The sequence below is a fragment of the Brassica rapa genome, chromosome A01 (genome assembly GCF_000309985.2).
Source record: "Brassica rapa cultivar Chiifu-401-42 chromosome A01, CAAS_Brap_v3.01, whole genome shotgun sequence".
In the NCBI taxonomy this organism is placed as follows: Eukaryota; Viridiplantae; Streptophyta; class Magnoliopsida; order Brassicales; family Brassicaceae; genus Brassica; species Brassica rapa.
In genome coordinates, this window is record NC_024795.2 from 23,016,855 (window position 1) to 23,043,687 (window position 26,833).

Sequence of the window (26,833 nt, forward strand, 5' to 3'; positions counted from 1 at the left end):
ATCTTTCTCTTTCATTTGTTGCCAAACAAGTAGGAACAAAGTCTATGTTCACATTATCCTTACTTCCAAAATCACCAATTTTTCATATTATCTTTGATCAATGTGAAATGTAATTTGGTTATATTCTCTTTGGCATCTTTCTTGTTTTGTTCACATTATGTTCTTTACTTTCTTCTACAAGTGGCCAAAGTGGATAATTGGATGAGATCATTGTAGAGAAAGCAGAGAGGCTTTAACAGAAAAAAGCTGAAGATAAGATGAAGCGAAAACACCAAACATATCTCCATATAGATCGCAAAAGAGAGATGAACAATATCAAGATTTATAGTTAATATGGTTGATTTAACACAAACACTTAATGATAGGAAAGTAAAAGCAGCAGGCAATTCTCCTTCTCTTGCCTTCACCTTGCTCAAAAACATTGAAGGTGAGAATTAAAATAAAACCAAACTGAAAAAAAAAACATCAAGTAAACCAACCAAAACTCCATCCCACCTAGTGAGATCAGAGTAAAAAGAAAAGAAGCCCATTTGGATTCGATTTGAACCGGTGAATCTTAGGTTATGCTAACAAGTCTGATTCCTAATCCGAAGAAGCTGCTAAAAAAAGGTTAGCTTGAGATATGAACACATTGCAAGATCTCATCTTTTTTTCCATTGGCTAATGCTACCTTCGAGGGTTGTTTTAGTCATATAACCGTTAGACATCAATTCTCCAAGGCTGCAACTTTGGCCCTGTGAGCTGCCTTCCCTCTTTCCTCTTGTCCGTATTCGCACGAGTCCGCTACCGAACCGGTCTTGAGATCAGCCGGTGGTATAAAACAATCCAGAGACAAACCAGGAACGTTAAACGCAACTTCCTCAATCGTCCAGCTCTCTTCCATCTTCGTCCTCGTGTGGCTCATCGCCACTTCCCCAAATCTGAAAAGCGTCACAACCGAATGTCCCGAGTGAGCGATCATGACCCCTTCCACCTGGCGGTAATCGTCTAAGGACGAGTTGTACGTGGTCTCCCAGAACACAGTATCTCCACCGTTGGATTGGATCCGTGTCAGATGCGAATCCTCGATGTGAGCCAAGAGTCCAGTCTTCTGACTAAAGTAGCCGGAGAGCACGTGCCTTATGATCTCAGCCGGTCCTTCACTCCTCGCCTTCAACGTTTCAGGGTCAGTGGATAGCTTGAGGATGAAGCAATCTTCACCGTTGACATTCTTCTCTCCAATACACTTCGCCTCCGCGAACATGGCAGCAGTAGTTCTCGGATCAAGCCCCTGAAGTCCACGGCGGAGAGGCCTGACGGGTCCTTTAGCGGTATGAGAGCCAAGCCAAGGAGTGTGTCGCCACACGAGCTTTCCGTTACATCCAGCGCGAACTTTATTACCGCCAACGGAGAGCTCAACGTACCACATGTCGGGATTCATCTGCCAGAGAACGAACCCTCCTGTCTCGGCCTTTGACGGGTTCCGGTTCCTTACGGTTCTCGTCGCGGTCTGGATCTTGGAAGTGATCATCTTGAGCTTCCCCATAGCGTAAGCGTTTTTGATGGAGCTCTTAAGCTTCTGTCCGCCGGAAGCTGCAGTGTACTGTTGGAGTATGTACTGCGCAGATGAAGTCTCCTGCAAGACGGTTAAAACGACGTCACTTTACCACTAAACAAAATATAAAACGACGTCACTTTCCACAAACTATCGAATGGTAAAACGACGTCGGTTAATAGAAAGAGTTTAGAGAGACTAACGATGGGTGTGTTTTTGATGCTGAGGTGAGGCAAAGGATCGGAGGAGGAGACGTGAATCGGAGCGAGAGGAGCTCCCATGACTCCTAGAAGAAGTCTCAGATCGTTTCTCCGGTGCGCCGCCGTGGCAGCTACGGAGGGAGCACGAGAGAGCTGTCCTTTGACCCAGTTACCTAGACCCGACCCGAGTCGTTTCGAATCTCCTACACTCCCTCCTCCTCCTCCTTCTTCTTCTTCGTCTGGATCGGGTCCTTCCATAACGGGTCTCAAGCTTCCGGATCTCTCGATTAAAAGCTCCGGTTGTGTTACGTAGTAACCACCGGCGGCGCCGGAGCCAGTGAAGTTCTTTCTCCCCCAGGAGAGAGTTGTCATGGGGGAGCTAGACCGAGCGGGGCTGACGGAGCGAGACCTTGTCCTGGAACGCGACGGAGAGAGACCTCTGAGAGCAGAGAAGAATCCTTGTTTTTTCTCCATTAACAAAACCTTCGTCTTCTTCTTCTTCCTCTTCCTCGTAACGTTAAGCTTGACAATACACAGCAAAAGGTTTTCACAGAGAGAGACAGCTTGAGAGGAGAAAGATTTGATTTTTTTTATTCTTTCGTCGAGTCTCGCAGTGAAGCGAAGAGAGAGTATATGAACGGAGAGAGGAAAGCGAAACGAGGGAGACAGTGATCTCCGGGTGTGTTAAATGACTACTTTACCCTCTAGCTGTTCCCGGATTTTCCAGTTGAGGAAAGACACTCGCTCTCTGATAGTTCACGCGCGTAGGATTTATTCTTTGATTTCTTTCCAACCTGGCTACGCATGATGGACACGTGTAAGGAGGTGAACGGCGAGTGATGGGAGATGATGGTACTCGCAGTAGTGTTGTGAGCTTCGCGCCGTTAAGGATGGTGGATGATCTATTTTGTGTGTGTTTTAACGGTTTCCGGTCAATGTCGTTAAGTTCACAGTGGACGCGGTCAATTAGGGTGCAGTTTGTTGCTTTTTAACCTGTATCGTAAATTCGATTTGTACTCTCTAAAAAAGCACCAAAATTATTTGCCAATTTATTCTTGAGAAAAAGACTAGACTAAACCAAGTTTATGTTCCCAAAATAGCACTCAAGGCTCAAAATAACAAAAATAGGTTTCATTAAAGAGGTAAATATACACGTATACCCCTTGGGTTAATTAATCCAAACCTTAGGGTTTAGAGTTAAGGGGTGGGGTTTTAGAATTAGGGTTTAAAATTTTATAAAAAAAAATACTAAAATAAAAAATAAAAATTTTAAAAACAGTTTCAAAAAATATTTTTAAATTATAAAAAGAAAATTTGAAAAAAAAAATCTAAAAAAATTCAAAAAAAAAATTATAAAAATTTCGAATCTGAAAACATATAATCTGAAACTATAAAAAAAATTCTTTTTTTCATTTTTTATTTTTATTTTATTTATTTTTATTTATTTTTGTTTGTTTATTTAATTTTAAACCAAGGGTATTAGGGATATTTTACCCTTTAATGAATGTCATTTTTATGACTTTCTCTTTCTAGTGCTATTTTGAGACATAAACTTCAAAGTTGCTATTATTGACAATTGCCCTTTATTCTTCTGTAATCTGTACTGTTTCGGGAACATTTCTTTAACTGTTGTTGTAGAAAATGTCGGTATCTGTTAATGGCTTGGTATATGAATTGTTTTTTTCTTGTATATAACTAATTGTACGAATTGTTTAGTGTCCATAGTCATGAACTCTACTTTTGAATTTATAATTTTTTCATGTGTTTGAATCTAGGGGAAAAGTGCCAATTTCGACCCAAACTATTTCAGTCGTGCCAAATACGACCCGAACAATTGATCAGTGCCAAATACGACCTCAACTCAATTATAATTCAAAAAAACTACCCGAACTTCTTAAAACGTTCCTAAATCTACATTGACTCTAACATAAGTTAGTCAACCGTTAACAAGATAAAACGACGTCGTTTGATATACGAGGAAAAGTGCCAATTTCGACCCCAACACTCTCAATCGTGCCAAATAAGACCCGAACAAATGGCCAGTGCCAAAAACGACCTCAACTCAATTATAATTTAAAATAAATTATCCAATTTTTTCTAAAACGTGTCTAAATCTACATTAACTCTAACAGAAGTTAATCAACTTTTAACAAAGATAAGACGATGTTGTTTTAATATATGTATTTTTTTTTAAAATATGTTCATTTCGGGATTCAAATCCGTGCTGGGATATCCTTTTAAAGGGGCACACTAACAACTAGACTAAAATAATTTTTTGAAATATTATTACAAATTGAAATTCTCCATTATATAAACTACTATTCTTGTTCATCTTATCCAATTTAAAACTTTGGTGATTGCTTTATATATTTTAGTTATTATTTAATTTGTCTAATATTTTGTACAACATATTTTAGTGAAAAAAAGGTAAAATGCCTCTTAACATTTTTGAACAAAATATCAAAATATATAATATCAACTTTGAAAACTAAAAAAATTCCCACTTAATTTTAAAAATTAAAAATAATTTATATAAGAAAATTGTATAAATAAATTCAAAGTTGTAAGCATATTTAAGATCATATAATAATAAATATTTTATTATTTATATTTTAGTAAGATATAATTTTATTAAAGATATGATAAATAAGAAAAACACGTTAATGTATTTATATAAATCAGAAAAAGTAATAATAAAGATAAGACGATGTTGTTTTGATATATGTATTTTTTTAAACAATATGTTCATTTCGGGATTCAAATCCGTGCTGGGATATCCTTTTAAAGGGGCACACTAACAACTAGACTAAAATAATTTTTTGAAATATTATTACAAATTGAAATTCTCCATTATATAAACTACTATTCTTGTTCATCTTATCCAATTTAAAACTTTCGTGATTTTAAAAAGTTACTTTTATCTAGCTGTTAGTGTGCCCATTTAAAAGGGTATCCCAGCACGGATTTGACTCCCGAAATGAACATATTTTTTAAAAAAATACATATATCAAAACAACATCGTCTTATCTTTGTTAAAAGTTGATTAACTTCTGTTAGAGTTAATGTAGATTTAGACACGTTTTAGAAAAAAATTGGATAATTTTTTTTTAAATTATAATTGAGTTGATGTCGTTTTTGGCACTGACCATTTGTTCGGGTCTTATTTGGCACGATTGAGAGTGTTGGGGTCAAAATTGGCACTTTTCCTCGTATATCAAACGACGTCGTTTTATCTTGTTAACGGTTGACTAACTTCTGTTAGAGTCAATGTAGATTTAGGCACGTTTTAAGAAGTTCGGGTAGTTTTTTTGAATTATAATTGAGTTGAGGTCGTATTTGACACTGATCAATTGTTCGGGTCGTATTTGGCACGACTGAAATAGTTTGGGTCGAAATTGGCACTTTTCCCTTGAATCTAGAGATTTGAGGTGAGAAAATATTTGGTCACGTGGTAAATATAAAATGGAATAATTGAAATAAAGATGATGATAAATTCATATCCTTCATCTTTTATCAAATTGATCATTGATCTTAACTTATTAAAATAGACAGCTGATCTCCATTAATATGGTAATACAATAGTATAATACTATTGAAATCTCTTGTCTTGACTACGTCGAAACCCGTAAAGCAACTCGGTTTTTCCTGTCTTTGGTTTGTAACCGAATAATCGCATCATGACAAGTATACATATTTTTCTTAGTGTATAAATGTATTCCCCAGCTGTTGAACAATATACATCTGTTACAAATCTATACTATTAAAAGAGAAACAGTCTTTAAAAATCTACTTATAAAAAGTTGTCAGACCCTTTCATTTTTTTATTTTTTTGGTCTTTCTTATATATTATATGTTATCCCTATTTAATCTCACTTTGTTATCAACAAAATAAATATTATTAATTGGGCTTTGGACGTTTAACTTAAAAAAGATAATGTAACTGATACAACCCATTAAGAAAAGAAAATTATAAATCCAATTAACTTTTGTTACAGAAAAAAAAATTAACCAAATTAACTTTAAACCCATTTTTTACAAAATCCCAAATTATGAAAACCATTTTATACATAAATACATATAAATGTAACAGTATTTAAATTATATAATAATAAAATATCTGTCACAAACTGATTTTAAAAAAAATTGATAGTAGTTTGATAGAAAATTAAAAAAGGAAAAAAAAATAATACTTGCTTCACTATTTTGGTAGATTGATAATTAATATATTTATAAATAAACTTAACAATATTTGTTAAAAGAAATTTCTTATACAAGTCAAATGTATATTAATATATTAAAAATTTATAAAACAAAAAACAAAAATACTCTAGTTAATAACGGTTTTTTTTTATTTTCAGATACTTTTACTATATTCATTTTATTATATTCTATCCTACTATATATGAGTTACTAGATCTTACGGTTCGACCACAAGTCTGATTCGGATATGAAAACTCAATGAAAACATTGTACCGGACTGAAATAATAATAATAAAACAGCTTTTAAATATTTTAGATATCTAATAATAAATTATAAATTCATTTAATATTTGTACACAGAGGATAACTTAAGAATTTATGTACTTCACGAATGGATATCTCAAATATAAGATTTGAAGGGTTTGGATTTTATTATTTGAGTACTGTGTTTCTTCAAGAGAAAGGAACACAAAAGAGGTCTTAAGAGAGGGTTCCTTCTTTATCCGACAGAGAGAACAACAATTTGTGTGTGTTTTCATTGGCCAATTGCGTAAAGATAGCAACTCTTCCTCTTATATATGCTTCGATTAAAAATTTGTAATTTTATTCACAGTTAACACTTTCGTTCTGTAATGTAATAATGACTAGATCTTAACCCGCGCAACCGCGCGGGCTTTTATTTTCATTTATTTTTATATAAATAATTTGTTTTCAATTATAAATTGGTATATATTATAATATATATGTGTCTATCAAGTTTTAAAATACAATAAATTTACTGTATATTTTTTCATTGAATAGATTGTTTCAAACTTTCACATGTATTTGTATCTTCTTCTATATATATATTTATCGAATTATTATTTCATTATTAAAATCGTAACTATATATATAAAGATTAGTAAAATATTATTTTATCGTCATATTCAAAGATATTGTAACATTTCCCAAATTTAGAAAGTTTTTTTTTTTGAATTAAACTTTTCGCTTCATAGATTTATCTTATCGAGTAAATAATTAAATTTTAGTTTTTTTTTTAATTTTTAAAATAAACTATATAGTTTAAAATTTGTTTTCGTTGGTTTAAGGTAGTAAAGATTAATCATTGTTAGATACTATAATTTTTGTTATTAAAAAAAAATCTTTATAATTTTAAAAGTTAACATCAACAAATATTTAAATATTTAACATATAGAGGTATAGTATTACAACATTAAATTATATTTATTTAATTTATAATATTTATAAATCTAATGGATCATCTATTGTTTAAATCCAATTATTGATAGCCCAATAAAATGTTTTGGTAAGCCCAAAATTTAAATGATAGGATTAGATATTAAATGTAACATGAATGTCTAGTAATAGGTCCATTAGGTCCATTTTTAAAAAAATCATACATGAATCAAGGTTGTGACTTCTGTTTTAATATATAAGATTGAACAGATTCCTCACATCGACATGCTTAGGGCATAATGTGACCAACATTTTAGCTTCTTATATAATCTCTTATATATTAAAAGAGAAGCATTGTAATAAATACATTCAGACTATAATAGACACGTGACATCCTCACAATAATTTGATAATAAGTATGCTAATATGTTCACACTATATTCATAAATATATTCACATTATGTATTTTGCGTTTTTTTTAATATAAAACTCACATACATGGTTTCAATAACTCTGGATTTTTCAGTTCGAATAAAAAGATATAACGAATCAAAAGCCAAACTATATATATATATATATATATATATATATATATATTATTGTTTACAGATAAAGTTGAGCAAATATTCATAAATTTTGATTCGATTCGTTATATGTTTTGATTTGAACAAAAAAAATCTGGATATCCGTAACTCTAGGAAACAAATCAAATACTAAAATACAATATCCAAAAAAGAAGCAAAACACAAATACCAATATTTTTAGTAACATATATCTAATTCGATCTGTTATGTACATATATATACATATATGTAAAGAATTATATATATACATTATACTTTATATCAGTTTTACAATATTCTTATGAATTAAATTTATTATATTAGGTACTAGAATTTAAAAAGTTTTAATAATGTTTTATTTTTGTAATAAAATGTTATTATTAAAATTTTAAATTATTTTTAAAATTTATTTTATTTACGGATCAAATTTGATATTCTTTAAAATTCTAAAACATTTTGGATATCCGAATCACCGAATATCTAGGTGGCTAAAGATCAAATCGACACAAATGCTTCCAAATACCCATATATTCGATATGTGTTCACCACTATTTACGGATACAATTTTATTTTCTTTATATGAAAAAATGACTAATGTCAAGATTTTTTTTATTTTAAATTAATTTTAATTTTATCTATATGTATTATTTTGAACAAAAATGTCATTTAATATTAATTAACAATATATTTATATATTTGTCAACTATTTTTATATACTTTTACATACACATACATGTGCACCTTGATGTGAGCACCTTGTAACTAAGTATTCACCACAACTGAAGTATCTAATTTTTTTTAAAGTTGAAATATTTTTTCTTAATGCTTCTTTCACTACCGACCAAATTGTAGTGAAATGATTTGTCTTAATAATTTTCTTAAATTATTATCTATTTAAAATTATAATATAAAAACTATTGGTTCGACATGACGACTATCTAAACTTCAAAACATGAAAATAAACAAATAATATTAATTTTTTATTTCTACCGGAAAAAAACTAAAAAAATCAAATATTTTAACCGAATAAACTAAAATAAATATTAATTTAAAATAATAGTTATATTTTAGAAGATTAAAAAAAACTTAAAACCGAACCAATATCCAGATTAAATAGATTTAATATATTTTTTATTAAAAATAACGAAACTAATAATCACATTCCGCGCAAGGCGCGGATTATTACCTAGTCCAATATATAATAGTAGCAAGAGCTTTTCTTATCAGGGCCACAATTAGTAATTTAAGAACTTTTAATTTTGTTATAGTATTATCCTTTAATTATATGCATAACCTCTATTTTTACAACGTACCAAATTTTTTCTTCTATATAATTTCCAGATAAAAAGTTTCAAAGAAAGCTAACGACGATAGGTTTAATAGGTAAAACTATTAGATCATAGTAGATCTAAGAGATTGTAGCTTCAAATCCTTTGAAAAAATAACTTTACAAATGAGAGTTACATAGTTTGGATTTCGTCATAAAAAGTACGGTCTCACGATCAAGGCCGGAATTGAGATTACAAAGGTTATAAACATTTATTAAGAAATTTAGTAAAAAAAATTAATTGTTTGAGCCCTATATCCACATATATATAACATATAAATTTTGAAAACCAAAGACAATGTTTTATACCCGGCATACGATTCAGACATAGTCATTTTAAAACAAATTTTAATTAAACACTTAAAAGTTTCATAATGTAGGGAATTGTGGGCTCCAACATCCATCGTGGTTTCTCCTTTGCAGGAATAATACCTAAATCATGAATGTTCATTATAATCTCCATTTAGTTCATTCATATGTTTGCTTTGGGTTTACGGAATCGATCTATTTAATATCTCGTACAGTTGTTATTATTATTATTTTTTTTTTAACATCGAACGGCCATTCTATTACTCAAGCTTGAGATGGTCTGTGTAACCAGACCGGAATAGAACAACCAATGAAAAGTAACTCCCTATAGAAAGATCTAGCATTCTTAGCTAAAAAGTCTGAAAACTGATTTTGCGCTCGTAGAACATGAGTGATGCTAAACTCCGGGAAGCATATCCGTAGCGTCTCTATCCCTCCAATTCCGTCGCAAAGCTAGGCCACGCATGAGGATCATCTAACATTGCGATCAGCTCCTTACAATCCGTCCCAAAGCGCTGGCATGTCGAGTGCTGTAGCATATTCTCCATTGCCCACCGTAGCGCTTCTACTTCCGAATGCAAGGCTGATTCTCGTCGAGGAAGATTCTTCATCCCCATGAGCTGTGTATTTCCCGTATTGTCCATCCAAACCCATCCAAGTCCACTGAAGTTGGCAGATGTTGTCCAAGATCCATCCAGCAAGCAAATATTACCCAAGCTTATGACTTGAGGGTTCGCTATATTAGTCTCTTGTACCATAGGTTGTGCCACATCGTTCGCATCAAACCAGACCTGACATTCACTCTCTGCATAGAGGACTAACTCTAAAGGATCTCTATCTATCCCCTTGAATAGTTTATCATTCCTAGCTTTCCAGATATACCAAATTATCCAGGGAAAAGGATCTCTGTCTTGTTCCGGCTCAATAATAGAGTTTTTCCTCCAGAATAGGTACTCCATATTGGCGTAGACACTTGGTAATGGAAATACCTCTGGGCTTGTTGGGGTTGCCGATAAGGTCCAAGCTTGTAGCGCTGGCGGGCATTCAAAGATAGCATGTGTGACAGATTCTTCCAATTCTCCGCATCTTGGGCAGTAGTTATCACATCGCATATTACGTCTTACTAAATTCCTTGTTACTGCAACATGCCCAGTCAATAACTGCCAAATAAGATGACATATTTTCGTAGGCGCTTTTAACTTCCAAGCAAAGGCTTGAAGCTTGGTAATACTCGGTTCCAATATCTCGTGTGCTTCCGCCATCTTCAATAAATTCTGGGCCACCCAATATCCAGATTTAACCGAGTATTGGCCATTCCTTGTGTAGCTCCAGCAAAAAGTATCGCGCCGGTGAGATGAACTTATGGCCAAACTCCTTATAAGCGGTATGTCCTCGGGATTTACATAATTCTCCAATAATCCCACATCCCACTCCTTCCCTACCTGATCAATGAGATCGCTTACTCTCATGTTAGGATGCATTACTGGTGCCACAGGGACATCCGGCCTCGCTGGGATCGTTGGGATCCACGGATCCTCCCACACCTTTACTTCATAACCTGAGTGTACCTTCTGTCTGATTCCCAGCAATAACAGCTTCCTTGCAGCAGAAATGCTAGTCCACACATAAGAGGGGCAGCTAGCAGAGTTTACTCTCAGCGGTGAGGTTAATCTGTAGTATCTCCCCTTCAAGACCCCACCGACCAATGAGTCTGGGAATTGAACCAACCTCCATAGTTGTTTTGCCAACAATGCCAGATTGAACTCATGGATCATACGAAACCCAATCTCTCCTTCCTCCCTTAGTAGGCAAACTTTTTCCCATTTCACCCAGTGAATTCCTCTCTTTGGTGGGTTTGAACTCCACCAGAACCGTGCGATGGCACTAGCTAGGTTTTCACATATCTCTAAAGGGAGCAGGAAAGTAGACATGACATAAGTCGGAAGAGCTAGCAGAATAGATTTTATCAGAACTTCCTTCCCTCCTTTTGAAAGCCACCTACCCGTCCATCCATTAACCCTGTGCATTAACTTGTCCTTGAGGAATGCAAACAATTTGCATTTGGATCCACTTATATCTTCTGGGATACCTAAGTAGGTTCCCATCCCTCCTTCGTTTTGTATACCCATTGCATCTTTGATCTCTTGCCTGGTATTTGCATTGATCCGCTTACCAAAGAGTAAGAACGACTTATCAAAGTTGATACATTGGCCAGAAGCTTTACCATATTTCCTGACTACTTTCATTACTTCTTCACATTCACGGGGCTCCGCCTTACAGAAGAAAAGGCTATCATCAGCAAAGAGAAGGTGAGATACCGAAGGGCACGCGCGTGTGACACGCATCCCCGATATCTTCCCTTGATTCTCTGCATGATTAAGAAGGCTAGCGAGCGCTTCCGTGCATAGAATAAAGATGAAAGGAGACAAAGGATCTCCTTGTCTTAAGCCTCTACCAGGAACGATATTTCCTCTTGGTTGACCATTCATAAGCACCTTATACTTTACCGACGTAATGCATCGCATTATCCAGGTTATCCACGTCTCTGAGAAACCCATTTTGCGCATGACGGCTTCAATGAATGACCACTCCATTCTGTCATATGCTTTGCTCATGTCCGTCTTAATAGCCATCCTTTTACTGCGACCACTTGGTTTAGTCCTCAGCGCGTGGAACATTTCTTGGGCAATCATAATATTGTCTGAAATCTGTCTCCCAGCAACAAAGGCTGACTGGGTCTCTGAAATCAAGCCTGGTAGCACTTTCTTTAATCTCTGGCATAAGACCTTCGAAATTATTTTATAGCTTACATTACACAAGCTTATTGGCCGGAATTGAGCCATATCATTCGGCTTGGCCGTCTTCGGGATGAGACATATATTTGTATCATTTAATCCATTCACCACCGTTCCCTCGATAAGGAAGTTATTAACCATAAGAGTTAAATCATCCTTTACAATATCCCAGAATTTCTGATAGAATAGCGCAGTCATCCCATCTGGTCCTGGAGCCTTCTCTGGATGCATAGCAAAAAGAGCCAATTTGACCTCCCATTCCGTTACCGGAGCTGTAAGGTTCTCATTCATTGCCCCAGTGATTGTCGTAGGAACTTGAGCTAACGCCTCTTCAATGTCCTCAGGGTTAGACGATTCAAAGATCTGTCTAAAGTAACTAGTAGCAATGGCTACTAAACCCTCTTCATCCTCAACTAAATTTCCATTCACATCTTGGAGTTGCGTAATTTTATTCCTGGCTCTTCTCTGTTTTGTTAGTGCATGAAAAAACTTTGTATTTCTATCTCACCGGACGTAGCTCCTCGAATCATTGCATCCTCATCAACAGCAGACTGACCCCTTCCCACTTCATGCGTCTTCGGTTTCACTTTCCATGCCTTCTCGTTTGGACGCGCATAGGGACCAGGATTATCCCGTGCCCTACCATACCTGTTCCTCCCTAAATGATCGTCTCTGCTACGGATAATCCTATCCGAGTGACGACCCCGACTGCTGTCGTTCTCCCAGTAGCGAGGCCCCTGTCCTCGCGTACTCTTATCATCATACCTTACCGGCTTAGACGTATAATATCGTGAAGATTGCAGCTCCCGGTTCTGCAGCGACGACTGCTGGGAGGGTCTAGCATTTACCAGAGCATCACGACTCCAGTTTTGGCGAGGCATATCCTGAGCCCGCTGCAGTCGGGAAAAAACGTCAGGCCTTTCCACATGTTGTAACCATGATCTAACATCCATTAAGGGGCAATATCCCTTCTCATGAGATAGCAAACCACAGATTGTACAATGTTTGAAAAGCTTGTCGTACTTTATTTCGATCGTAACCTCATCTCCCTCATATTCCACTTTCCTAGAGAACTTCAGTGGACGGCGTGAATCAACCTCTATGAGCATGCGCCCCTCTGTAAGCTCCAGAGTATCGACATGACCGAGTCTACCACCTGTGTTTCTTAGGTTCGTGTCAGTCCAAAGATGAAGAGGGAATCCAATGAGCTAAAATCATTAACAAAATCATTAACAACAAAATCATTAACATTAACATTAGGTTCGTACAGTTGTTATAAAGGTTTCATCTCCACAACAAAATCATTAACAAAACAACCTAAAAAAAATAGTTATGTATGTCTCTATCTCATTTACTTAAACGAAAATGGAGCTTATATGTCTCTATCTCATCCCATGTGACGAGAACTTTGTAGTCTTTAAGGTTAAACGGATATAACGTAACATTCTCTTTGATTAATTAATTTCACTTTTTACTATTAATGATTGATTGATAGTTAATATAATTGTTTTTATAAACAGAACTCCTGAGGCATGCATGCATCCATCCACGCTAGCACCTCACCTCGACCAACTAAATCTGAACCGATGGATGGTATCATCGGTTAAGTCTTAAACCAGCCCTAACCATATAAGAATATACTGTTCATATGCCCAGGACCGGTCAAGTTTTAAACCAGCCCGAACCATATAGGAATATACTGTTCATAGGCCAATGTTTGATGGCCTATGCCCAAGACCGGCCTTAACCCCAATCAAGATCGCATTGGCTGTTTCTTCGATCACGCTAGTTCACATTTGGAACTAGTCAGATTCTTATTTGTTATCGGCTAGTTATGTTGGAAAGGTTCTTTGTCAAATTTAACAAGTTGAACCATACCCTTCACTTAAGGTCATGAAAACGAAATTGTAATCAACAATTAATTACAAGTAATCTGAACATAGTTGATGTGATATCTTATTAACGTTTGAAGCGTGAGATATAGAAGGACAAGCAGCACGTGAATGTCTTTAAAATTCGTTTGGAATGGTCAAAAGAGCAAAGAGGAGAAGAGAAAAAAAAAACGCATACGCGTTAACTTTTTCAGTGCGATAGTGGTTACAGCTAAGGTAGGGCTCATTTTAAAGTATAAAAGTTCATTGGGCGATGAAAAACATTAAATTTGTCTTGTAAAATTAATATTGATGCATTTGTATACTAAAAAATCCGATGGTAGGGACATTCAGTACCACGTGTAACTCTCTAGTACTAGGTCGTTGTTAAAGAAGAAATGCTTGTCCTTGTAATCAAATAAACAACCTTTTTATTTAATTCATTTTACTAATCAAATTCTATTAGCACCAAACTTTGAAAAATAAAAGTTGAGAGTATGAACCCGAAGAGCATATTGGTCAACCAAACATATAGTGGATTTAGATTCTGACAAGGAACCCAACTAAGTAATTCAACAAGTTGGTATCCAAACAATTACAAGTAGGTATTCGGTTAACCTTTCAGGAGTCAAAAGTCCAGAATCGAATTTTTATAAAATACTTATTACTTTCACAAAAAATATAAAATGATTTGTTATAAGCATTACTATTTGAACTACTAGAACTGAGATACAACTAAACCAAAACATTTTTTTTCTGTAATTAGCTGAACCAACTATCTTCACGTCAGACCAATATTTTCTTAATTGCCTTTCACTTATGGAATCTAATCCATACATAACTTTCAAGATTTTCACAGTATATAACTCCTCTGGGGACAAAACTAATACTCATATCATATATAGATATACTTCAAAGCTTGATACGAGAAAGGAATTTAAGAAGCATTCAAAAACTTAGCCAACTATAACTATAACTAAGACAAAGTGCATGCATGCAAATGCATGTATTGTATTATTTGTGAAAGTGCTTAATCAAGGAAACAAAATTGGATTAAGGGCATTTGGGTTTCCCCTTGGAGCTAAGCTTGTCTCGATAGCAAGGGCATTGATGCTTGTTGCCAAAGGTACCGGAAGGAACACACTTACATTGTCTGCAACAAATGCCACAATACTTGAGACATCTGTCTTGAAACCCCGCCTTAGCACACCTTCCTCTGCATCTACTCCGACAGTATACCTCCATACCTCTTATTCTTCCTATTTTATCAATTTCAACATTCGTATTATATTTAAAATTAAGATAACCGTTTGCATGAAGGCCTTTCAAAATGGTAAAGATTCAAACATCCCGTTTGGGTCTATAATGCCAGTTCCATGTTGTGTGAGAAATCAATCAATCATATTAATAATTTACAATGAATGTATCATCATAGCATGCGTGTCCTTGAAATACTGGGTCTACTCGCTTCTCACTCCGGAAATGAGATAATGAATTTGATATAATTTCAGTCCATAAGACGGAATGATACATTTGTACGTGACTTGTGTTAATTTTGTCTCCAATTTACTATAATGTACGTAGCATGACGTATTTTAAGCGGGAGTATGAGTTATATAACTAACTGTACATATCCTTTCAATTGATGAACTTCTATGTGGTTCATATATTTTTGTGTAATGGGATAATCGAAAACCTTTGACACCCTCGAAAAACTAATTAATACTAGTTCTCAATAATACCCACTTAATACATTATACATATGCATGTACTACCTATATATATATATATATATATATATATAAACAAGGAGAGATCGGTAGATGCATGCGTACATACCAGGAGCCGCAGTGGCTATAAAAACGAAGGGAACAATGAGAAGAACAAGGAAGAAGAAGAATGTGACAAACTTCTTATTAGCCATCGCTGCTTTCTTGGTTCAAAACCAAAACGAGCAATACCCTAAAAATCCTTTATTCCTTCGTTAATATCTTGTGATACTTTTTGAAGAACGAGCTATTGATCAAGAAGTGATGGAATTGATTTATAGAAATCCTAAAGTTATCAGTACCACCGCCTTGATTTCTCTGCCGAAATAAATGTAGTGATTAATACGTGGCAATCAAATTGGTCGGTCACTGCGACTCTTGAAGTGGCTGCACTCTTCATACGTCGATATGGTCGATGATGTCTCTACTCAAATTGTTTCGTCCTAACGCCTCATTCTTCAGCAACACGACACATAGCTTCATAACAAGCCATTAGCGTTAGAGTCATGACATCTGCACTCCTTACTATTTTTTCCAAGCTAAAAATAAGCAAGTATTGTTCAGATGTTATATTAACTGGTCAATATATAAATTCTAGCGATCATATAACATCTTTGATAATGTGATTTATAGAGAAGCTATTTTCTAAGATTGGTTAGTTTATGCCTATTAAATAGTTTTCTGATCCACCATTATCTCACTTGGATACAAAAAAAATAGTTATTTAAGATACAAAACTATCTGCGAAAACAAGAAAATAAACAACAAAATAGTCAACATGATTTGCAAGGCTGAAATTAAATACAGAATATAATGATTAACAGGCCCATTAATAGTACAATCAATAAAAAGGCCCACATAATCAGGCCCATTAATAGTATAATCAATAACGAGGCCCAGATAAGACCAAAGCTCACACCGTTTATTCGTCTCCTTCCTCTCTCTCTCTCTCACCCACACGAGTTTTTCTATGTTTCGCGGTTATTGAAATCTCGCGTGCGCGGCGAAAGAAAGGTATAGTTTCTGCAGCTTGCCTCCTTTACGATTGTTTGTAGAAGTTCAAAGGGATAACATTAACACTAAGTTTCTGGGTTAGTTTCTCAGATTCGTAAAAATCTGCGAATTTTTTTGTTACGAAGGATTGAATTCGCAGCTTAGGATTAGGGTTATTGGAATCGCTTTTGGCTTTCTATCAACTACACAATGAACTCCGATAGAATAATTATAAAGCTTCCATTTTTCTTTGTGGGTTTTTTCTTTTGGTTCTCTTTGCGTTTGCTTATATCACGAGTCTGATCTACGAATGTCACGATTCTGATTTGCGTGTTTTGCATCTCTGATAGGCTTAAGAACCTCCTCGCAGATCTAGAGACGCCTGAGTGTGTGTAACTTCGTGGAAAGTATAGTAAACATAGCTGGGTGAAGAAAATGCATAGTGCTAATAGACGAAGAACTAGGAGTAGCGGCTCTGCTTTGGACCAGACAAATCTAGAAGCTGGAGGAGAGGTTACTCCATCTGTTGACAAAGTTCCGGAACAAAGCAATGCCTCTGTTCCTCTGCAAACACCAGAGGCAGTGGAACATCTAGAAGAACCGAGGACTAATTATGGAAATGGTAATAGGATGATGGAAGAAGATAAGGGTGTATCCAATGTGTTTTCTGGTGAAGAACAACAGTCAACAACCCCTGTTACCGGAAAGAAGAGCTCAGGTTTCCATCGTGAACTTGTCCTTGGTCTTCCTTGCCGTGGACAATTTGAATTCCACCGGAGTTCGAATAAGCTTGGAGGAGGTGGTGAAAGGAATGTGGTGGTTTCAAGTCACAAGAGAGCTAAGAGATCTAAAGAAGCTGCTGGATCATCTTCCGTTGATGTTAATGCCACGCCTCTAGATGGATCAAAGCCAAGGAAAACGTATACGAAGAAAGTTGAAGTTAGAGAAGATGATGAGTACACAAGAATCAAAAAGAAGCTTCGGTACTTTCTGAACCGGATTAGATACGAGCAAAGCCTAATTGATGCATATTCTTTAGAAGGCTGGAAAGGTTCAAGGTTTGTCTCTCCTTTGTTCTGGCAGCATAGATATCCTGTGTAGATTTCTTTCTAATTTCACTCAGGATTGTTGACATTGTGAGGGATCATGTGTTCTGTGTAGTGTGGAAAAGCTAAGGCCAGAGAAAGAGCTTGAACGAGCTAGGAAGGAAATTCTACGACGCAAGGTTAAAATTAGAGAGCTTTTTCAGCACGTGGACACACTCTGCGCAGAAGGAAGCATTCCAGAGTCTTTATTTGATTCTGGTGGAGAGATCTCTAGTGAGGATGTAAGAAGAACTTTATTCCCAAACTCATGCTTTGTTCCCCTGTTTTTTTTCCTTCCTGATAGAACCAGTTTGTGTCTGTTGCTAACACGAGTCGTTGTTTTAAGTGCAGATCTTCTGTGCAAAATGTGGCTCAAAAGACGTGCATGTTGACAATGATATCATACTATGTGATGGGTTTTGTGACCGAGGCTTTCACCAATACTGTGTTGAACCACCTTTGCGAAAAGAAGACAGTAATAACTTCTGCTATCCTACGTTGTTGGTAGTGTTTAAATCAATTCTTGCTGGTATTTATAACTTTATTGGTTTTATTTTTTTTAGTTCCTCCGGATGATGAGAGTTGGTTATGCCCTGGATGTGATTGCAAAGATTACAGCTTTGACCTGCTTAATGATTCTTTAGGGACAAAACTTTCAGTCAGCGACAGCTGGGAGGTAAATCTGACGATGTTTTTGATTGTTAAAAAAGGAGAAGAAACTTTAAAAGACACCTGACTCGAGTCTTTGTGCAGAAAGTATTTCCTGAGGCAGCAGCAGCAATGGCTGGTGGAGATCAAACTCTGGACTGTGATCTTCCTTCAGATGATTCTGAGGATGAAGAGTTTGATCCGAATGGGTTGAATGATAATGCAGATGATGAAGATGGCAGTGATGACAGTGATGAGTCTGAGAACGAAGATGGGAGTGGCGGTGAATCTGATTGCACATCTGCATCTGATGAAATGATTGAATCGGTTAAAGAAGCGAAAGATATAATGGACCTTCCATCTGATGATTCTGAGGATGATGATTATGATCCTGATGCTCCGATTCGTGATGAAGATAAAATGCAAGAAAGTTCAAATTCAGATAATACATCAGACTCTGAGGATCTTGAGACTTCTTTCAAAGGCGACGAGTCTAATCAGCAAAACGAAGTTACACCACGTGGGAAACCTGGTTCAGAGTCAGATACTGGGATTGATGATGATGGCATTGTAGATGTTCCTGGGAGGAGGAAGGTTGAGAGGCTGGACTACAAAAAACTCTATGATGTGAGTGTTCTATCACGTTTTAGATAATTAATATTCTACTTGGTTTAATGCTGATATCAATCTTCTATTGCGTGGTATGTGCAGGATGAATATGAGAACGTTCCAACGTCTTCAAGTGATGATGAGGATTGGGATAAAACTGCGGGAAAAGAAGACTTCGAGTCTGGAGAAGAAGGGGACACTGTGCCTCTGAAACAGCACTCAGAAGCAGAAGACCACACTTCTACTAAGAAACCTAGACAGACACCGAAAAGAGAAAGCAAAAGGGACACGTTGAAAGCGCCACAAGAAGTACCTAGAGAAAATGGTTTCTCTGGCGAAAAAAGCAGCTCTGCAGTATATAGTAAACACACAAACCCCAGAACCCAGGTAAAAAAAATCAGTTTTCTTTGCGCCTAAGATGTCTATCCTAAAGCATTATGAGAGAGATTTCGGTTTGAAGTTTCCTCTTTTAATGCAGAGACTGTTCAAATCTTTTCAAGAGAATCGATATCCAGACATTACAACGAGGGAGAACTTAGCTAAAGAGTTGAAGATGACAGTTAAACAAGTAAGGAGTCATCTCTCTAGTACATATTCTTTCTATTCTTTTTTTTCCACTGTTTGTCGATCCTGTTTCATCTCTGGTGCTAAGCTGTTTATGTACTTTACAGGTTAGTAGCTGGTTTAATAATACGCGTTTTTCGACAAACAAAAGGATGGCTTCAAAGGAAGATGATGAAAAGTTAAGAACAGGTGAAGGGGAGACAACTGTTGCTGGAAGTAGCGAACAAACCATGGAAACCAAGTCAGTCGTAGAGAATAATAAGAGTGGAGCATCAGAATCAACCAATACTGGATCAAGAAAAAGGAGAAGGTAGAATTAGAATCAATTATGGAGGTTTTAGATCAATAGTGAAGACATGAATGAATATAGTTGAGCACACAAGCTAAAAACATAACCAAAGATATGAAGAGATCAAAACCTCACCAGTCATCAGGTTGGTTATGCTGGCTTGTTACACATTTTTGGGATGCGCTTATGTATCTGAAGACTGAGGTGGCAAAATAATTGAATATTTCTTTAAAAAATTTGGATTAGTTTTCATCTTATAAAAGTTTTTGTTTAATTTCCAAGCAGAGAGATTTTGATACAGCATTTTTGGCTGTGGTTTGTGTAATTGATAGAGACCGGTTCAGTAATATTAATTGTTTTGATCTAATATAACCGGCTTGAAATCATGATTTGAAACAAGTCTAACCTGTCTGAAATGTCTTTTATTAAGATAGGCCCATAATGATGACAGAAGGGCCCATAAAAGCCCAATGATGTTTATGATGTGTACACAGTAGAGTCCGAGATTTGGTAACGTGTAGGAAAAGAAAAGGTAAGAGGAAAATGAAGAAGGTGCTGAGAGTATACGGCGGCGTTTTGAGGCTTGTGCGGCTTTTGCCGGCGGACACGAGGCCGTACTACGCCAAGTACGCGAGGGAGAATTTCGTTAACTACCGTGAAGTCGATGTAAGCGAAACACCTCTTGATGAACTCTATCAACGAGCTTACAATCACTCACTCTGGGTACTTAAAAAGGTACATAGATTCTGAGCTTACGATCTCCGGTTCTAGATACCCATTGTGTTCATTAGCAGCTTTAATCGTTTGCAGTATTCGATTGACGAATCCGCGGCGAAGAAGATGAAGGAGATTTGTTTTGAATGATAAAGCGCACCATCTGTTCGACGTTATTCCCCTGAGAGTTTCGAACTAATTTTTTTTTTTTTAAAGGCTTGTATGATTTGTTGAATGGGGGCCATCAAGTATTCTACTTTTGATATAAGTGTCATAGCTATATCGAGAAACAGAGGTTGCTCATGTGTCTTTTTCTTTCCTTTTTGTTGTCTTGACTTTCTGTGCTTGCAGACATGTGTTGACTGCTCAATTGGTCATGTCTTGTTTGTTTGCTTGATCCTGAATAAATTGTTATGACTTTAAATTCTCAGTCAAAAACATCTTTAGTAATGAAAGGAACTAATCATAGCAAAAGAGCAGTGGCAGGGATGTAATAATGAAAAGGATACTAGGCATTGTTTGGGTAAAGTGATGATATATGTAGCTAAGGACAATACACAGTGGCAATTACTTGTCCACGCCTAAGGCTTTAGGTCCTTGTCGGAACTCGAATGTGTTGCATGAAAGTATTAAACGAACCTAACCAAAGCTAAGTGTCTGAATGTTGTTTTTGCTTCTCAAGAGTTAAAAAGTCTAAAAACAAGTTGGACCTTCTTGTGAATTTAGTTGCCAACTTGTGGAGTTGTGTGTTTTCTCCTTCTCACACACGTGTTTACAGTCTTTGCACGTGTCAAACCTGGTACATGTCAGTATGCTATAACTTACCTTTTTGATTAATATAGTAACTGTAGTGTTATGTGTAGCCCACAGTGTCAGTATGCTAATGATAAACATGATAACGGGAATTTCTTAGAAAATTTATGGTTGGTAATAGTGTAATGGTATAGTTAAATTGGATAATGGATATGAATGAATATGTGTATGTGACATTAATTATTTGTCTAACTTCCAGAAAGAGGAAAAAGAGAGCAGCAGTTACTAAGACAAAAAAAAAGGTGAGAACCGAAACATCAGCTTCGAGTAGATAAAAAAACTTCAGTTTTCTCGGGCCAAGTGGCTTTGACCAAAATTTCTCTTAAAATTTCAAATATCTTTTCTACCCCTCCCTTAACAATTACTATCAATCAAATAATCAATCAAATACTAAATCCTTAAGTAAGTTGTTTTATAACGATTGAAGATTTATAACTCACTGGTTAATTTTGCGACTAACATATTTACGGGAAATATCCACAGAAATGTCATATAAATTGAATACCATTGTCAATAAAAGTATCGTTTTTTTCTCATTCAGAAAACACAATTTGTGTTATACTTACCAATAGAGATATAGTTAATTAGTAGGAGTATATTATGAAATCAGGGAAATTTTCCTTTTTTTAGAATTTTCACAAGGTCTGTATAAAAGCAAAAATAAACAAATACATGAGCCAGCCGGCAAGATAAATCAGTTATAAAAAAGCCTAAAAAGAACCATTTAGCAACACTTTTCTTCTGGTTCTTGTCTCTCACCTTCTCTTAGCTTCTTCTTCCACAAAGGTACTAGTAATAATAATCAAGAAAAATCACAATGGGAGATACCAGAGAGGATCAAGAAGACAGAGCTATGATGGAAACTGCCGGAGTCTCGAGCTTCTCGGAGCTTCTTATGTTGTCGGGCGGCGTTCTCAGCTCCTCCGACCACCACCTCAACGATATTGGTGCCGATGGTGGAGAAGACAGCTTCGGTTTTGTATTCTCCGGTTCAACTGGATCAAGAATGCTTTGTTTCAGTGGAGACTGCCAAAACGACGACGAATCGCTCTTCCTACAACCTTCTCTTCCCTCCGGAGTCTCGGTTTCTGACCCTTCATGCACTACCAACATTTGCAAGAACTCAAACGACGCGTGTGCGGACAATAAATCTACCAAATCATCAACCGTAAGTCTAGTTCTTTTGCATATTTCGCTGAATATAGTTTTGAAAAACTTGGTCTTGTTTACCAAAAAAAAAAAAGAAGCCTTGGTCTTGCATAGTTGCATGCAAATAATTAGAATATTTTCTGTGCGTATCTAATATTTAAAGACGAATTCTTCTGTGCATTACTCTCTTGTGAAGAAGAAGAGAATCGGGTCGGTCAATGGGCAAACTATGGATCATAACCGAAAACCTAGCAAAAAATGCAAGCAAAATCAGGAGAAACCATCAGTTGGAACTGCAAAGGTGTCATTATAATTTACATTTCTGATTTCTCTACTGTATATAATGTTATGATTTTTTTGGACCTTATAATGTTTTAAGTTTACTCTTATCGTATGTGTTGTTGTTAATATCTAATCAATACTTTTAACAATAGGTAAGGAAAGAAAGGTTAGGGGAAAGAATTGCAGCCTTGCAGCAATTGGTTTCTCCATACGGAAAGGTAAATTAATTTCTACTCATTTTTAGAAATGATTTTTCGTATTTTTCTACCTAGTTTATAGTGAAAAGAATTTTTATAATGTTTTTTATTTGGATATTATATATTTAGTTTTTTTCCTTCCAAAAGCAAGCTTAAGAAGTCGCGATTTGGGGTGTAGTGTAAATTGGCATCCAATGTGAAAATCAAAAAGACATCAAAGACAATGAAACTTGATCCATAAATTAAAGTATTTACTTTTTGTTTGGGGGGTAATTAACGATCATCATTGCATTTTACATTAATGATATGTGTACTTTTTTGAGAGAAGTGAAAGAGAATAATATAGCAACAACACTCTAATCTATAAATGCAATAGTTAAATTGACTTTTCTGACCGATGATAATTAAATGTGAAAAAAACACTATGTCATGTTGACAGACAGATGCAGCTTCTGTGCTGCATGAAGCGATGGGTTACATCAAATTCTTACAGGACCAGATTCAAGTCCTCTGCTCTCCTTACCTGACCAACTATTCTCTTGTCAGTCTCTCTCACCCTCTCTTTATATAATTTAAATTATACTAATGATGTTTCTTTCTGACCTGCCGGTGATATTTGGTCAGGACGGTGGTGTTGTTACCGGAGATGTTAGGGCGGGGAAGAAAGTGAGAGACTTGAGAAGCAGAGGATTGTGTCTAGTACCTGTCTCATCCACCGTACTCTTGGAAAGTTCCAACGGCGCTGATTTCTGGTCACCTGCTACTATGGGCCACACTACGTCATCCTCTCACTGAATCAAGGATATTAAATTGCTATCCTAGGCAGTTTTTTTTCTTCTAGTCACCGGTTATATAGCCTTTTTTCTTTGCTGAAGAACTACTAAAAATGTCTTTTACGAAAATTCACCCATTTTTTGTTTGTTTTTGAGGATCATTTGGGTGGATATAAAAAGGTCGAAATCTTGTATGTTTTACAACATTAGATATATTTATATATTCCAAAGTGTTTTTTATCTCAATATTTTAGATGAGTCAATCACGTCTGAGGAGAGTGTAACTGAGAGACTAAGATTTTATTTACCTGTCTGTCACGCATCTAGATATTGTGTAGTAATGCTAGATTGATTAAACTGTCACACACCTCGATAGCATGTAGTAATGCTGGTACCAAAAAAGTATATCATTCACCTGATTTTTTTTTCCGTCAAGAATTTATTTGATTAAAGGGCCAAGCCCAGGACATTACACAGCCCAAACATTTCAATTTAGACCCATAAATATGGTTCAAGGCCTACCTAGAGAAACCCTATAAAAAAACACAAGGCGCCGCCGCTATGATCCACGGCCTCACCCCTGCTTCAAGCCACCACCGGTGAACCAACCGTTGATTCACTGGGACACACCAGCACTCACTAGCTCCACAACCTCTTCACCGCAAACGCTTTCAACCCATGTGTTTCCAATATCGGAGAGAATCAATCGGCAGTACGAGATCTCATCCGCTTCCATTCATCACCAGAACTGAGAAGATAGCTTCGCCGAAACATCACCCTTTATCACCGGAGAGCTTCGATCATCCTCTGACGAGAGCTCCTCCATCAAATCCAACCCAAAACCGCATAAACAAATATAAAAAAATAAAACAAACCCTAAAACGGAACTAGGAAACCAAGAGCCGGCGACGCAAGGCAAGGAACGCCTTCACCCCCCGGAGACTAAAGCCGACGATAGCAGAGGTGAAGAAACCTCCACCTCCCGGAAACAAGGCGGGCGGCGATGGAGCTGTAGAAACCTCCACCTCCCGGAATCGAAATCTAACATGACAAGCCGACTTCACCACACCAAACCCTCCACATGATCGCGTCGTTACTCCAGACGCAGCGCCACCAATGATGTCGGTTCTTTCCTCGAGTTGACGACGACGGATGGAGACGGGACCAGAGCTCCGATAAGGCGATCAGGGAGAGGAGGCGATGGAGAAGCAAGAGAATTATCTCAACGGAAGAGCGAAGGACTCCGGCGATGACATGCTCGCTCACGCGCCGATTGTACGCTGAACCCAAAGGAAGATCTACTTTCTCTCCGGACATGAGTTTATTGTCTTGTGATGTCCCTGATACTTTATCACAAATGTTATCTCTCTTTTATTTTATTTTTATCATTCACTTGACTTTAGACGTGCTAAACTTTTTTTTCTTATTTTATCATATTTTCCACAAAGTAATACTATCAAGAAAAGTAATTCAAAACATAGAAAACAATTTAACCCAGAATCTATCAAACTTAAAAGACTGAAAATGGAATTAAATTTTTTACTAGTATTATTTTTTGGCCATTAAGGTTTTAATTTACTTATTTTGTATGTAAGAATTGGATTGTAAGAAGACAAGATTTAGAGGTTATTATTGCAAATCAAAAACTTATTGCCAGCAATGATCTCACAACTTCGGAGGACTGGGACTTTCATGCTACCACTTTTCATTTTTATCACCACTAAATGAATATTTTTAAAAGTATTTTCTTTATTAAGTGGCAAAAGACTCTTACACCATTGTTTTTTATATATATAATAAATAAATATTTAATTAAATAAAAATCTAAAAAAATAAATTTTTTTAGTCAAAAAAAACTTCGGAGGACTGGCGGGAAATTTCTACTCTTCCTCTCCATCGCCGTTTGTTAAACCACTCTCTACCTATCTCTCTCCGGTATTCGCCGATTGGCGGTGTTTCCTATCGGCTCTCGCATCACAGGTTTGAGGTTATCTAAACATGGTGTTCTCGCCAGGGCCTCTTCTTGTCTGAAGGATCCATCTCAACCTATCGATGACTCAGAGCTTGTCATGATCATCGTACCTAAAACTTAAATCCCTAAAAAAACTACAAAAAGATTCCTTTGCTTTATGTATTAATGTATATGATATACAAAGATTCCTTTGCTTTATGTATTAATGTATATGATATACATCAGGCCATTAATGTTCACTTGGTACAACAAGTCAGTCTATGCATAATATCTCGCCTTTGTCAAAATTATATTCAGTCATCATCTATTCAAAAGCCACTTCTCGCTGACCTGCCTTTGTACGTCTTCAAGACTTCAATTGCCTTTGACTTGTTCTACTGTCATTGAGTCAACCCGGTCCACCACTTGCTTAACGTAAGACCGATGATTTTGTCAAAGCGTAACACCGGCCGGTCCAAGTGCAGGACCAGTTTTTTTCAAATTCAACATAAAGCGATATACGAAAACCCTAAAAATAAACACTTCAAAGCCACAGTCACTTTCATTCTTGAGAGATCACAATGACGATGATATCGGACCTTCCAGGGGATTTGTTTGAAGACATACTCAGTCGAGTTCCAGCTATATCTCTGAAACGCTTACGATCCTAGGCACTTTCATTCTTGAGAGATCACAATAAGGAATTCGGAGGAAAGCACCTCCAAAAAGCACCTAAACAGTCATTTTTTCTCACGATGACATTTAACAAAGGACTTCTACATTTATTTGATGACTTTCAATCACCGTGGAATCCGATCTATACAATCTAAAGGTGAGCTCAGCCCAATCGACGGTGAACGTATTATAATATCTGAAGTCTTTCACTGCGACGGCTTATTATTATGTACCTTTGATAACAAAACTAGAATCATGCTTTGGAACCCGTTCACTGGTCAGACCAGCTGGGGGATCCAACAATTCTGTACAAGCCACACTTATGCCCTCGGATCCTACCAAGAAAG

At 36.2% G+C, this 26,833-nt stretch overlaps 6 protein-coding genes across 8 annotated transcripts; 3 read left to right on the top strand and 3 right to left on the bottom strand.

Moving 5' to 3' along the window:
* Window positions 1–260: 260 nt before the first annotated feature.
* Window positions 261–2,797, bottom strand: LOC103837206. Its single transcript, XM_009113541.3, has 2 exons — window positions 1,738–2,797; window positions 261–1,615 (listed from the first exon to the last, which is right to left on the bottom strand). Exons 1-2 carry the CDS (start codon window positions 2,206–2,208, stop codon window positions 707–709), a joined length of 1,380 nt encoding a protein of 459 aa, XP_009111789.1. The 5' UTR covers window positions 2,209–2,797; the 3' UTR covers window positions 261–706.
* Window positions 2,798–8,664: 5,867 nt separating this feature from the next.
* LOC103837216 lies at window positions 8,665–16,427 on the bottom strand. The gene is made up of 2 exons (XM_033292842.1): window positions 15,815–16,427; window positions 8,665–15,234 (listed from the first exon to the last, which is right to left on the bottom strand). The coding sequence occupies exon 2, from the start codon at window positions 12,393–12,395 to the stop codon at window positions 9,738–9,740; it is 2,658 nt and encodes an 885-aa protein (XP_033148733.1). The 5' UTR covers window positions 12,396–15,234; window positions 15,815–16,427; the 3' UTR covers window positions 8,665–9,737.
* Window positions 12,578–13,704, bottom strand: LOC108871370. Its single transcript, XM_018657926.2, has 2 exons — window positions 13,663–13,704; window positions 12,578–13,312 (listed from the first exon to the last, which is right to left on the bottom strand). Exons 1-2 carry the CDS (start codon window positions 13,702–13,704, stop codon window positions 12,578–12,580), a joined length of 777 nt encoding a protein of 258 aa, XP_018513442.1.
* Window positions 16,428–16,664: 237 nt separating the features above from the next.
* LOC103837222 (homeobox protein HAT3.1) lies at window positions 16,665–20,257 on the top strand. Of its 2 annotated transcripts, none has more exons than XM_009113559.3 (9): window positions 16,665–16,758; window positions 17,088–17,795; window positions 17,899–18,064; window positions 18,174–18,297; window positions 18,386–18,498; window positions 18,576–19,097; window positions 19,182–19,466; window positions 19,558–19,647; window positions 19,751–20,257. In XM_009113559.3, exons 2-9 carry the CDS (start codon window positions 17,173–17,175, stop codon window positions 19,955–19,957), a joined length of 2,130 nt encoding a protein of 709 aa, XP_009111807.2. In that variant the 5' UTR covers window positions 16,665–16,758; window positions 17,088–17,172; the 3' UTR covers window positions 19,958–20,257. The 2 variants fall into 2 exon arrangements, with proteins under 2 accessions (XP_009111807.2, XP_009111814.2); XM_009113566.3 differs by having other exon boundaries at window positions 16,672–16,758; window positions 17,108–17,795.
* Window positions 20,258–20,412: 155 nt separating this feature from the next.
* Window positions 20,413–21,070, top strand: LOC103837239 (LYR motif-containing protein At3g19508). Its single transcript, XM_009113578.3, has 2 exons — window positions 20,413–20,667; window positions 20,743–21,070. Exons 1-2 carry the CDS (start codon window positions 20,476–20,478, stop codon window positions 20,794–20,796), a joined length of 246 nt encoding a protein of 81 aa, XP_009111826.1. The 5' UTR covers window positions 20,413–20,475; the 3' UTR covers window positions 20,797–21,070.
* A 250-nt stretch (window positions 21,071–21,320) lies between these two features.
* LOC103837246 (transcription factor bHLH113) lies at window positions 21,321–24,108 on the top strand. Of its 2 annotated transcripts, none has more exons than XM_009113588.3 (5): window positions 21,321–22,627; window positions 22,805–22,909; window positions 23,043–23,108; window positions 23,527–23,628; window positions 23,712–24,108. In XM_009113588.3, the coding sequence occupies exons 1-5, from the start codon at window positions 22,277–22,279 to the stop codon at window positions 23,880–23,882; spliced, it is 795 nt and encodes a 264-aa protein (XP_009111836.1). In that variant the 5' UTR covers window positions 21,321–22,276; the 3' UTR covers window positions 23,883–24,108. The 2 variants fall into 2 exon arrangements, with proteins under 2 accessions (XP_009111836.1, XP_009111844.1); XM_009113596.3 differs by having other exon boundaries at window positions 22,808–22,909.
* The last annotated feature ends 2,725 nt before the right edge of the window (window positions 24,109–26,833 follow it).

Coding starts and splice junctions, on each gene's coding strand:
- LOC103837246 (XM_009113588.3), top strand. CDS start 22,277: ATGGGAGATACCAGAGAGGATCAAGAAGACAGAGCTATGATGGAAACT. Junction 22,628..22,804: donor AATCTACCAAATCATCAACC/GTAAGTCTAGTT, acceptor TCTCTTGTGAAG/AAGAAGAGAATCGGGTCGGT. Junction 23,109..23,526: donor TGGTTTCTCCATACGGAAAG/GTAAATTAATTT, acceptor TCATGTTGACAG/ACAGATGCAGCTTCTGTGCT.
- LOC103837216 (XM_033292842.1), bottom strand. CDS start 12,395: ATGAATGAGAACCTTACAGCTCCGGTAACGGAATGGGAGGTCAAATTG.
- LOC103837222 (XM_009113559.3), top strand. CDS start 17,173: ATGCATAGTGCTAATAGACGAAGAACTAGGAGTAGCGGCTCTGCTTTG. Junction 18,065..18,173: donor GAGAGATCTCTAGTGAGGAT/GTAAGAAGAACT, acceptor TTTTAAGTGCAG/ATCTTCTGTGCAAAATGTGG. Junction 19,098..19,181: donor ACTACAAAAAACTCTATGAT/GTGAGTGTTCTA, acceptor TGGTATGTGCAG/GATGAATATGAGAACGTTCC.
- LOC108871370 (XM_018657926.2), bottom strand. CDS start 13,704: ATGATACCATCCATCGGTTCAGATTTAGTTGGTCGAGGTGAG. Junction 13,313..13,662: donor ATTTAGTTGGTCGAGGTGAG/GTGCTAGCGTGG, acceptor TAATGATTTTAG/CTCATTGGATTCCCTCTTCA.
- LOC103837206 (XM_009113541.3), bottom strand. CDS start 2,208: ATGGAGAAAAAACAAGGATTCTTCTCTGCTCTCAGAGGTCTCTCTCCG. Junction 1,616..1,737: donor GCATCAAAAACACACCCATC/GTTAGTCTCTCT, acceptor ACCGTCTTGCAG/GAGACTTCATCTGCGCAGTA.
- LOC103837239 (XM_009113578.3), top strand. CDS start 20,476: ATGAAGAAGGTGCTGAGAGTATACGGCGGCGTTTTGAGGCTTGTGCGG. Junction 20,668..20,742: donor CACTCTGGGTACTTAAAAAG/GTACATAGATTC, acceptor AATCGTTTGCAG/TATTCGATTGACGAATCCGC.